The sequence below is a fragment of the Muntiacus reevesi genome, chromosome 2 (assembly GCF_963930625.1).
Source record: "Muntiacus reevesi chromosome 2, mMunRee1.1, whole genome shotgun sequence".
In the NCBI taxonomy this organism is placed as follows: Eukaryota; Metazoa; Chordata; class Mammalia; order Artiodactyla; family Cervidae; genus Muntiacus; species Muntiacus reevesi.
Window position 1 is genome coordinate 226771391 of NC_089250.1, and position 13042 is coordinate 226784432.

The following is a 13042-nucleotide window of genomic DNA, read 5'->3' on the forward strand; positions in this document are numbered from 1 at the left end:
GATGACTTTTTCCTGCACTTTTGCCAGGGCTGGTAATCTTCCTTAGTGATGTTCAAGGCACTTAGCTACTTTGGAATCTTAACTAGACACTAGACAGTTTATAAGGGGAGCTCTAGATTTCAAGAACTTTATGAAACACTTTGTCAGCACTTTTATTTTGTAAAAAGGTTTCTTAGTAAGTGTTCTCTCTTGTTTTCCCCATAAAGTTTTATGTGTTTAATATATCTGTTAAGTTTAAAATAATAAGCATACATAATTAAATCACAGAAATTGTTTTGGTTGCTTGGTTATTCTTCGTGGAATTGTTTAGTCATTAAGTCATGTCCGACTTTTTTGTTAGTCTGTGGATTAAAGCCTGCCAGGCTCCTCTGTCTACGGATTTTCCAGGCAAGAATTATGGAGTGGGTTGTCATTTCCTTCTCCAGGGGATCTTCCTGACTCAGGGCTCGAACCCGAGCCTCCGGCATTGGTAGACACATTCTTTACCACTTGGCCACCTTGGAAGCCCTCTTTGTGAAATAGTAGTATTGAAATGCTGACTGTTTTCCCCACAGAAGAGAGAATTTTCAGAAATCTCAAAGTGTGATGATGTCTATCTTGTATGATCTCTTGTATGATCTCTTAGTTGAAGAGTCTTAGTTGGGAAATGAGTTATGTATGGACGGTGGGCAGCACGTGTAATTTTAGGCTTGAACAAGCAATCATGAAGAGATGGGGATACCCCTTCAGAAATGCTATATTCTTTAGTCAGTTTTTTTCCTAATTTTGCTTCTGAATTGTTTATAAGAAGTACTGTCACCTGGTAACTGAAACGATCAGAAACTTGGCAGATCCTTGAGCAAAGTCAGGGTGTCTGAAGTTAGCTGTTAACCCCAGATTTCTCTGTAAAAAGTGAACCGGTTTGTTTAGAGCGAGAACATGAAGCCTTCGCTTCGTTTAGTGCCGCTTCTCGTATACCAGTGAACTGAAAACAAAGCAGCACTGTCAACAGGCATCACAGTTTTAAAAACAGTTGCTCACATTTTGTTGGGTAGACCATTTCTTTAGAAAACACTCACACTGCAGTGCAATAATAAAAGAAAAATGGCCCAGTTATATAAATTTTAAGTGTTTTTAGAAACTACTAAAATTTTAACAGTTTACTTCCCAGGTAAATTCTCCCTCTGTTTAAAAAAAATTTTTTTTCTTCCTCTGTAGATTTCAGTCCGGAGAAGGATTAGAGGAGTCATTTTTGATCCTGGTTTTGTTCCATGTAGCTTCCTTAAGTGGCTGCAAACTACAGCTCATGGCTGTGTAACAGGTACCTGCTGTGTGCAGGGAGGGCTCTCTGAAGACAGGGGACCCGCCATCTCTGGCCCCAGGGACCCCCCCCATACCAGCAGGCACCATGCTGTACCCCCACATTTACGTCAGGAGGGAGTTTAAGATTGAGATTTTTTTTCGTCTCTAAAATGTAAATTTTGTGAAATTTAAAAATATAGTCAAGCAACTAGAAGAAATAGAAGTTTCCCATAATTCTAGCAAGAGAACTGCTTTTGAGTTTTTGGCATGTACATCCTTTCATTTTTTTCTTGATTTCCTTTTGAAATCAGCATGCTCAGTTAGGTCCCTGTGACTTTGTGTGTACCCACCACGTAGCCACAGTCTATTTGCTTGTCTGCATACACACACACGATTGTAACCTTTGTCGGGTCTGCCATTCCAGGTGACCGTGATGCTTTAAAATGAACACTGGGTTTTTTTGTTTAATTTTAAAAGTAGTGCATGCAGAATTATAAAACCCAAGGACAAAGAAGAAAATGAACCAGGAGCCCCATGGCTTGTAGACAGTGGAGCCCAGGTGTATGCCCCTGTTGCCACCGCAGGTTTGTCTTCTTTTCCTCACGTGCTTTGCTGCCCCTTGCTCATCACCTTGAGCTGCTTCACGCTGCCAAGGGAGAGGAGACCAGCTGTGTCCCTGGTCAAGTCACTTAACTTCTCTGGACTTGATGTCAGCACATTAGAAGGATTGGATTAGTGGTTGCCAGAGCTTCTTCATCCTCCCAGTCCTGTTTTAATCACCAGCTTCCAGTGGGAGTTAAGCAGGCTTCGATGAAGGTTCTGAGAACCTGTGTTGCTACCACAACACGTGTAGGCTTGGATTTTTCCTTTCTCTTAGCTAAGTGAGAGCTTGTTCCTGCACATCTTACGGAGGTGTGTGAGGTGTGAATACATAGTGTATGACGCAGAGCCCTCTGGTGAGCAGATTGCTTCTGGCTTCGTTGGCCTGTGACTGGTTTCTGCCAGGTAGAGCTTTAGGTGTAACTTAACCTCTGGAGACCAGCTTAGTGCTCTCGCCTGGGACCCCTGAAGGGTTCCTGCTAGAGTCTCAGTTCTCTTCAGTGTCTTTACATTTTAGAGTTTTAAGATAAATCACCTGATAAGTACAGGTGTAAAGACATCAGGATTGGGACCATATTGTGTCAGCCCTGAACTTGGGCCACGTGACTTATCAGTGGAGAAATCATGATGCCCCCTTGGAAGGTGCTGGTGGGAGACCCCAATTTCAGACACACTACAGGGGAGTGACTTTCCCTGAAACTTAGTGTGTTACATTTGAGACTAGTTTGATGACCAACACTTGAGAAGATGTAGTATTCTGAGAGTGGTTTTGTTTTTGGAATGAGGTGGCTGGCTGACAAGACCTTATTATAAAGTTGGGAAGAAATCGTTATTAGCAATTGGTTTCTGTCGCAAAGGGTGGCTGGATAGAGCCTTGAGTAAGAAGTCTGCAGTCTCAGTGTTAATATCAACTCATTGGCACATTAGGGAGATAATTTATCCAATGTCTCGGTTTTTCTTGAGATTAAGGAGAGATCCTATTTTCTGCCTGACTGATAATTTTAAATAGTAAATTTTAAATAGTAATTTATGAAACAGTTTGTGCTAATTCTCGTTTAACCTTAGGTGACACCTTTCTGTTTAAGGTGTTGGAATGGTTTACTGTCTGAACATGAAACAGCTCTGTTAAACCTTTCACATTGAAGTGGTTTTTGTCTCTTGATTTTCAGTTGTATTGGAGAATCATGTAGTGACAGATGAAGATGAACCAGCTTTGAAACGCCAGCGACTAGAGATCAATTGCCAGGACCCTTCTATAAAGGTGAAAATATTAATATATGTGGTTTTTTATATCTGATGTGGTGCTGCCGTAACATTATCACAGCTTGGGGTGAGGAGGGGCTTAAATCAATACAAATTTACTTTCTCACAGTTCTGGAAGCCAGAAGTCTGAAATCAGTATTTCCGCAGGGCTGAGCTCCCTTCGGAGGCTCCACGGGAGTGTCCCTCCTGCCTCTTCCAGCTCCTGGGGGAGCCTCAGGCATCTGTGGGTTTGTGGCCGCGTCCCTCCAGTCTCTGCCTCTATCTTCATGTGGCCTCCTCCATGCCTGCATGTCTTTTCTGTCTCTTACAAGGGCAGGGCCACCCTCACCTAGGATGACCTCATCTTATCTTGATTACATCTGCCAAGATCCTGTTTCCAAGCAAGGCCTCATTTACAGGTCCTGGGGCTGAGGATGTGGACGTATTGTTTCTCTTGAGTCACTGTTCAACCCCCAACAAGGCGCATACAGCCATAAACTTTCCCCTTGAAGACTCACAGTATTTAACCAGGATTGTGGCCTCTTCCTACACAGACCCGTGGACCTCGCATGCTTGGAGGGAACGAACACCATTCCCCCAGTGATGAAGCACTTATGTGCCTATTGTTTAGGGTACCTAAATTCTATGGTTTGCTAGATGGGCCTTGGAAACCACTGGCTCAGTCAGTGGGCGATCGCTGGTTCTTGGGTTTACTTGTTGGGTCTGCTGTTTGCAGAGCCACAGAGATGAATACCAGCTCCTGTGAGAAGTTAGGACTGCAGTGCAGAGGACAACCAAAGGAACTTTTAGTTGATTTATAGAATAGTGTGTGTGTTTCTGCGGTGCAGCAAAGTGAATGTGTTATACACATACATGTATCCACTTTTTTAGATTCTTTTTCCATACCGCTCATTATGGAGTCCTGAGTAAAGTTCCCTGCGCTATACAGCTATATTCTCTCTTTACCTGGGCCTTCTGTGGAGAAACGTCTGGCTCATCTTGTTAACATGGAGAAGCAGCATGAACTTAACCTTGTGGATGAAGACACATCCTGTTAAATTTATATTTCAGATTAATGTATAGAGGACCACTGCTTCAGTAACCCTACATTGTATAGTTAAAAATAAAATGTAATTTTATCACCGAAGAGGCTTGTGTGGGGAATAGCATAGGAGTCAGATGTGGATAAGGTCAAGTGAAAGCGGTCCTGCCACGTTCCTGGCCTTGCAGGCAGGGCCTCGGGCCACAGCTGGAACCTGCCACACATGTCCTGGGAAAAGTGTGCTCACCAGATTGCCAGAGTTCTGCAAAAGGGATAGATTTGGATGATTTTTGGTGAATATCACTTGTATCTAGGAGACTTATTTAAAAGTGCGCTATTCTCTGCCTTTCTTTGTTTTGTTGATTTGTGAAGTTGTGTTACTGGTATATAATAACTGATGTTCATCCTAACTCCAGGCAGAATAATTTCTAATTCAGAATTAAGACGATGCAGTTTTACTGTTTAGAGAATTTGGGAACCTCATGGTTGATGTCTTCAAATTATAAAAAATAATGGTTTCATTAGTGATTTGACCTTGGGACTTCGGCTACCAGTGAGTGGTTGTCACGATGCTTACGTCAGAGGAGCCTCGTACGCTGCCTCTCTGCTGAGCTGAGCCCTCACGGGCTGGCTCCCGCCTGACAGCCTCCTTCTCATGTCAGCTGTGAGGCCAGCAGGGGCTCAGCCCACGTCCCTCCGTGTCCCTGTTGACCTACGGCAGGAGTGGCCGCTGGGGGAGGGGGCAGCTTCCCACCGGGTGTTTGAGCCGGTTCTTGGTCCCAGGCAGGACTTGGGTGACGGCGGTGGAAGGTGCGGCAGCTTTTCCAATGGCCGCTAGGTGGCAGGTGTGCTGCTCCCACGCGCGGGAGCCTTGGCACCACGTCTCGCCTTGGGGCGGTGAGTGTCCTGGGAGCAGGCAGGTTTCTGGGCTCTTTTGATTTTGGGTGTAATGTTTTCATAGAAGCATTTGACTAGTTTTATGTGTAGGTTTACTGATGAATAGACTCACGTCATAAAGCCCACTTAGGTTCTGTTTTCTGTGGACTTCAGTATAGCTGAGAGTCACAGCTACTCAGAGCAGAGCCAGTCACGCTGTGAGTGGACAGGGTCCAGCTTGTTTCTGGAGACGCTGCTGCTCACAACTAGAGCTGGAGTGCTGGGATTGTCCTGTGGGGACAGACTAAGCCGAGTGTGGGAGAGAGCTGCTTGGTGTTCTTGGAACTGTCTGCTTGGACTTCCAAAGGCCCTTCCTGAAGCTCTTCTGTTTTTCTCTTGCAGTCATTCCTGTATTCCATTAACCAGACAATCTGCTTGCGATTGGATAGCATTGAAGCCAAGCTGCAGGCTCTGGAGGCCACGTGTAAATCCCTGGAAGAGAAGCTGGACTTGGTCACCAACAAGCAGCACAGCCCCATCCAGGTGCCCATGGTGGCCGGCTCGCCCCTCGGCGCCACCCAGACCTGCAACAAAGTGCGATGGTGAGAGCCCCCTCCCCAGGCTGCGCCCTCGGCACTCAGGGTGGGACGTGAGTCAGACCCGGGCGAGACACGGGCCTTTTCCAGGCAGCTGGGTCGTCCTCACAGCTTCTTCGTGACATAAGCTGGTGCATCTCTGCTTTGGAACTGTCCCACCAGAGCTTTGAAGCTTTGTTTCTTCTCTTTTTCTGTTCCATCTGGCTAGTCTTGGGAGACTTTTTTTCTTCAGAGGTACCTTTTTATAAATTTCGCTTGAGAGTATCAGACTTTCCACTCAAGCCTGTAGTTTTTATTGTGCCTCTTAGCTTTCTTCTCTATTTAGAGCCTAACTGTAGTGGGATGTGCAGTAGTTCAGGTTCTGTTTGAATCAAAGATTCTGGAGCGTGTGGGCCGATGTAGGGGTGTCCCTGCCTTTGACCGGTGTGCCTGTGCTTGGTCCCGGGCACCCCCAAGTTCCGCGGAGATGAGTGGAAGCCCAGGCTGGGGTGGCTGCATCCGTCAGTCCTGCTGGCAGTTCTGTCCTTTCCCATGATGGGCTGTGGAGAAGTCTCGTGGTGGTGGTGGTGACACCTGTCTGCTTGATGAGAGCTGGGCCTTTACCATTGGTCTCTGGGCCAACTGTTGCCTCCCACTGAATGCGGAGGCAGGGTGGGGGCCGGTGGTCAGGAGTGGGGGCCCAGCCAGGCTACTGCCTGGTCTGCAGGTCCCCCATCTGCCCCCTGGGGAAGGGGCAGTGCTTTTTGGGGCACGTGGGGTTGGGGAGGGCATGCATGGACGGGCCGGCATCCAGAGGCTGCCTGTCGGTTTCCCTGGGATGGCTGTGGACGACACCTGCAGTGTGGGCCATTGTTACTCTCAGAAGTGTCACGGTGTGTTGGAAACACGGCATGGCCCCGACACCTGCTCTCCAGATGGTTGGGGGGGCCCCAGGGGTCTCCGTCCCCAGAGGAAGGTCAGGTGATCTGTGGTGTTTCACCCCGTGTTTATACCATGTCCTGATGGTCAGCCGTGTCTTTTCTCCCTGTGACACTTGCTGGAGCGTGTTTTCTCTGCAGTAAGACTCAAGACTTGCCAGGAACAGTGCCGTTTTTAAAGAAAAGCTTTTTGTAATGACCCCTTACCCTAAGATGTAATGTCTAGAAAATATAACTCATAATTAAAAAAACTGAAGGATGGTAGCGTATAGCGTATAATAATGTAACACATGTAACAGTACGTAAAAGGCTGGGAGCTACGTCAGGAGGCCATGGATAGGCCCACATCAGAGCTGATGACCAGGAGGCTGTCGCCCTGGGACTGGGATGCCAGTAGTGGTGGAATATTACAGAAGGAGTGGTTCCTGTTAAAGTGACAAGTAAAGCAATGTACAGTTCTTTCTACACTCAAACAGTAAAATTTCTGGAAAATTCACATTATGTTAAAATTATCCAGAAGTATTTTGTGCATGAGTGTAGAACGCAGTAAGAGTCTGGGCTCAGCAAGAAGAGTCTGGGTTCAGAGTTAGAAGCCGAATTCTCACTCTGAATGGGACGATTGCAGTGGGTGTGGGGAGAGAGGTGGTGTTAGGGAGGCTTCTCGTGCCTCACAGACTGTCAGCCCCTCGGTCTCTGCCCCTAGACCTGGGGGTTCTCTCAGGCATGTCCTGGGTCCCCCTCATGGACGGCTGCTCTGAGAGCTAAGACGAGAGTGAAGGAAGGCAGGCTTCCCACCCTGAATGAAGATGGCCTGGTGCCTTGTCGCTTTGTCACCGTGTGGGGAAAGGTTGTCCCCGGAGACAGGGACGTGATGTTCAGGCTCCCCATCTGTGCTCTGTGTGGGCCTATGGGGAGGCGGACGGGGATGAGTCTGCAGGGTTGCAGGTGCCACTGCAGCTGTGCGTGGACCCCAAGGCCCCTGGTTTCCCCCCCAACTTGCCGTGGGCGACACGGGGGTGGCAGGGTGTGTCGTACAGTTGTGCCGAGTTGTGCGTGTCCACACTGCCCATCCTGGAAAGGAGGACTGCCCGCCCTGGCCCCTCCCACATGCCCGCCTGACTCAGGGGAGGCATTTCCAGGCTGCAGGGAGCCCCCTGTCTCCCCAGCATTCCAGGAGACCCGCTAGCAGCCTCCCTGGTCAGAACCTCCCATGCTTCGCTCTGCAGGGAGGAGCTTTGATCATGCAGAGGCCTGTGAGCTGTTCTCTGTGTGCATTCACAAATAACACGAGAGTAAAGTTTCCTCATGTGGACTCAGAAGTGTAATTTAGTTCACACAACTCAGCTTTTCTAGTTTTAAGAATCATATTGTCATATTATTGAACATATACTTATTGGCAGCAGGTTTATTAATATTAATAAAACCATTACTTATACCTATTAATGTGAGGTTGACAGAAGGAAAGGTCATTTCTCTGTTTTCTTAGGTATCGTTTAAAATAGGTTGCATATGAATGATTTTTTAAAGAAGATATTAAATCTGGCACTTCCCTCCATGTAAGTTCTAAAAAGGAAAGGGAAAAAAAACTGCCAGTAGTTGAAAGCTGTTAACAAGAAAATTTGGGGAAAAGTAAAAGACAAGAGTTTAATCCTAGTACATTGATGAAAAAGGATATATTTAAATTAGAAAGTGACTAATTTATAAACACACGAGCAAATGAGAAACGTATGTCTTAAGTGTGGGTAGTGGAGCGCAGAGAAGGAAGTCTCCAAAAACAATTAAAAATTGTTTAATGTTCTGAGTAATGAAGTACTTCTCCAAGTACTCTGGGCCTCAGATATTTAAAATAAAAGTTAGAAGTATGTAAATCCTGGATTATTTTATATCCGGATCGTGTATTTTAAAAATAACTGAAGTTTCCTTAGGCCTCTTGGAGTGATTGAGAGAGTGGTTGGGCAGTTCACCATCTTCCAGGACAAGTGAGGACAACCTTGAGGAGTTGGGAGCAGGACTCTGGGTGGTGGGTGACGAGTTGTCCACTGCAGTTGCACCAGCCTGTCCTCCTCGAGAGGCACATGGGGCCCGCCCAGAGCAGCCCCAAGCCCACTCGCCATTTCTAATGAAAATGGGCCCGGACTAGACTTGGGTATCAGCTCTGAGAAGTATTTTTTTATTCTCTTGGGTTCCCGGAGCATAGAAGCCCGTGGACTACTGCCACCTCAGTTGGCATTTTTAGATTCAGATTTTTCAGGTTCTATACCTGAATGAGATTAATTAAATGAGATTCTTTAAATAAATTCAAGAAAAAAGATGACAAAGAAAGAAAACCTTTTTCTTTGATGCTCAAGCTTAATTGTAAGAAACACGCCTGGGAGGTTCCCTGTCATCCAGCAGTGCTGTTCTGCTTGGGAGAAGGAAAGTGGACTTGAATTCTTAGGTGGGTGCTTTTTTCCTTTCTTGCGGGTGTACCACACATTGGGATTTTACTCATCGTGATTCCAGGCGTAGCAGTGTGCGACTTCAACGTTGAAGCCATGTTGCGCTGGCATCGGAAGTGGCGGACCTGAGACTTCCTGTGCTGAGCTGCCGACTCAGTACGCGACAACTTGTCTGTCCTTCACACGCTGCCGTGAGCATTTCAAGATGGGCCTCCAGTGTGCTGCAAGACCTGGAGGGGTCAAGTGTGTGTTCAGGGACGTTTATGTGGACTAGTGTAAGACACCCTTTCTGCACTTGTTTGAAGCCAAACTTTGGGCTTCCCCTGTGGCTCAGATGGTAAAGAATTTGCCAGCAATGCAGAAGACCCATATTTGATCCCTGGGTTGGGAAGATCCCCTGGAGAAGGGAATGGCTACCCACTCCAGTATTCTTGCCTGGAGAATTCCATGGACAGAGGAGCCTGCTGGACTGTATAGTCCATGAGGGTTGCAAAGAGTCGGGCACAACTGAGTGACTTTGACTTGAGGCCAGGTACAGCCACTTGAAGGATGTGCAGTAGTTAGAACTGAGCTGAGCCTGGGGTGCAGGCCTGCTGAGGGTGCTGTCCTAGTGGGTGCCCACTGAGGGGCCAGTGTGAGTGCCCCTGTGCAGTGCAGGGCCCAGGGAGCGATCCCTAGTGCCCAGCGAGCTCCTGTGGAGCCAGACCTCAAGAGTGGCTCAAAGCCAGCCGGTTTGCGCTGGTTTGTTTTCTTGAACTGAACATACTGATTAACTAGAAAAATGCTTGTGTTTTCTTTAAAAGCAACCAACTTTTATTCTTTATTTTTTAATGTATAAATGGTTTATTTATGTTTTTTGAGATGTAATGGACATATACCAGGTTTTTATTTTTAAAAACTTAAGCATTTCTTATAAAGCTTTAATGTGTTCCTATGATTTTTAAACAATTGTAATGAATCAGAGGTTTCTTTGCATACTCAAAACTAAAATAGAAGTGTTTTTTTTTTCTTTGCCACGCTGCGTGGGTTGCAGGATCTTAGTTCCCAATCAGGGATTGAACTGGATGAGTGATTATTTTGAATTGCAAAAGGATCAATGTCAGCAGAGTATAATGTAGATGTGAGGGAGGCAAACACTGTTCCAAATATTTTTCAATATTCTGCTGTAACTCCCCCCATCACAGATGACAAAGTTGGGCATCACCGTGTGAGCAGAAATAATGCCTGATTTGACCGCCTTACCCGGGTGCTAACCACGATAATCAATCACCAATCTATAATAGGAAGAGAGGAAATCTTATCTGAACGAAACTGAGGACTGTAGCCCCGAAGACAGCCTCTCAGATTACTCTGAGGAACTGCTGTGAAGAAGAAAAGCACAGTTTTAAATCTTATCAGAGCAGAGAGCATCAGACAAGTCAGGAGTTTGCTCCTTCAAGGCTTCAGAGCAGCAGACCAGCACGCACACACGCTCTGGCACTTGAGGGAGGAGGGAAGGGAGGCTTATCGTGGAAGGAGACCCAGCACTGGTGTCTGAGGAGGGAGACCTCTCGTCTTCAACACAGGTGTTCTCTACTGGCGGTCAGGGTGCCCTTTTATAAAGAATTAGAGCAGGCTGCTGCTGCTGCTAAGTCGCTTCAGTCATGTCCGACTCTGTACGACCCCATAGATGGCAGCCCACTAGGCTCCTCTGTCCCTAGGGATTCTCCAGGCAAGAATACTGGACAATTTCCTTCTCCAATTAAAGCAGGCAGTGGGCCACAAACAGGCTGTTTTGTTAGTCACGGTGACTCGGGTATAAGCCAGAACGACTCCCACACCTGAGTGCGTGAGGGTTGCTTTCATCCCAGGCTGAGGGTGGCAGGTCCCGGTGAACCCTGGAGCCGAGTGCGGTTTCGGTCTTGAAGGTAGGGGGTGGGGTTTGCGGCAGACACCGCAGCCTTGCCGCCCCCCCCCCACCCCCCCCTGGCCCTGTCTGGTGAGGACTCTTTGGAGGACTTGGCCTTTGGGCACTGAAGTTACCTAGCTCGTCTGTGAGAGGTTAGAAGCTTCTGCCCAAAGACGGTAGTGCCCTCAGCCTGGATGGAGGCATAGTTGTGGACACTAGAGGACAGTCTTCTGTCCTGGGACTCAGCCCCGCCCTAGAGCATCCGGTGCCCACGGTACATCGCTGTAAGTAGCGGCTAGGCTTCTCTTCCGGGTATTTGCTTGGAGAACGTGTGATCAGGGCCTGCCTACTTTCTCCTTGCTCCCTGGAAACTGGAAATAAGGGGTGACTGTGCTGCTCACATAGACCTGATCTTTCCAGGGACCCCATTCTGTAACGGAGCCTAAGGAACGCTGGTGGGTTTAACTCCTGCCCCATGAACCCAGCCATGCCCATGGCCGCTTGTCCACTGATGGTGGCCACAGTGTCCATTCAAAGTGGTCACTTGGTGGGACTGATGAGTTGTTTTAGGACATTAGCTCAGGACCTTCTGACCTGCTCCCAAAGCAGTTTCCTGACACTGAGGAGAAGTTGGGGGCCACTTTGTAAGTGTAATTGGAAAATGCTTGCCAGTACACCTCTGAAAGCTGAAGACATTTGGTTTCAAATTCATCAAAACAAAGTGATTAAAATCCCTGGTACTGAAAGGTGAGTGGTAGCAGTCATTGAAATAGGATTATTTCTCTTCTCCACCAGCAAGTGGCAAAGGACATGAGAGATTTTCAGTTTTGAATCCAGGCTCCATTGCCTGTAAGTGGTGAAACCTCAGGCAGGTTCTCCTCTTTCTAAACATCAATTACCTCAACAGTAAAAGGGGAATAAAAATCATAAGGGAGGTTTGCTGTGAGGGGTAACCCAGGAGGTGAGAAATCATTGGTATTAATGCTCATCATTTGGCAAGTGTCCAGTGTCAACCAGCATCGCGCTTGCTGAAGCACCAGCTCAGGACGCAGGTTGCCGTGAGTGAGGACGGCGTCCTGGCCTGTGCCGCAGGTTTTGTGTCTCTGGACGCCTGCTCTGTTCTTTTCACTGTGCAGACCAACCGTGTGAGCCCGGGAACACCACTGGGATCTGAGGCTCCTCCTCTACCACACAGGACTGCCGGTGTCCTGGGCGTCCCGCTGGGCGGCTGGAAACGTCACTGAACAGAGTATATGCGCAGGACAGAGGCTGTGGGGGAGGCCCCGGGTGGCCGCAGCAGGGCCAGGGCTGTTGTGCTTGGTGGTGTTTGAAACCTGCGCACCCATCAGAATCACCCAGAGAAGTTGTTAAAAAACAGGAATCTGAGGTTCAGGGAGTTGTGGGGTACAGATCCGGCTCCACAGACTTTGGTCAAGAAGATTGGCTCTGCTGCTCAAAGACTTGGAATCAAACCTGACCTTACCACTGAGTAACCATGTGACCTTGGACTGGATGTCGGCCTCTCAGTGCAGGGAAGATATTGCAGTGCCCGCTGCCCATCGAGGGTGAGGGTGAGGCCACTCCAGCCCATGGGGAGCAGCCCTTGTCCTGAAGGGCAGTGGGGGTCTGGCGCCCACAGTCACTCTCCGACAGGGTGGCGGCCCTTGGTCACATGCTGTGGGATGACCTTTACTTCTGAATGAGAGTATACTTAGGCAAGAGTACTCAACTAGTAACTAGTGTAATCTTAAAAGTGGACGAGAATGTCCAACTTGCAGATTAGCCTAATCTTAGAATTAAAACAATCAGGGTGGTCTCTGGGCCTAGCTGTTTCCCTTTTGGTTAAGTTTTCATTTAATAGGAACTTTAAAAGCAGACATACAGTTCTAGGTTAAGATGTAGTTATGGTTTAAGACTGTGAGGGAATGAATTGAGCACGTAAAGATTTAAAACCAGAATAACCCAGGGATAGATAAATTGATCAATGAAACTGGCTTGAGAGGCCAGAGTTAGACCAACACAAATATGCCAGCTAGATTTTTACAAAGCTGCACAAGCAGTTTGTTGGAGGAAGGACAGCTTTTTGAATAAATGATATTGGCACAGTTGGCGTCCACAGGAAAGATGACAGAAATGAACCTTGGTGGAAACCTCACCTTGAA

General features: G+C 47.5%; 1 protein-coding gene across 4 annotated transcripts in view; it reads left to right on the plus strand.

Moving 5' to 3' along the window:
• BANP (BTG3 associated nuclear protein) overlaps positions 1–13042 on the plus strand; it is a 69566-nt gene that overhangs the window by 19333 nt on the left and 37191 nt on the right. For all 4 annotated transcript variants that reach the window (XM_065925168.1, XM_065925169.1, XM_065925170.1 and 1 more), the window contains exons 3-4: positions 3051–3142; positions 5444–5643. In XM_065925168.1, coding sequence (XP_065781240.1) covers positions 3051–3142; positions 5444–5643 — 292 coding nt within the window. The remainder of the gene's footprint in view (positions 1–3050; positions 3143–5443; positions 5644–13042) is intronic.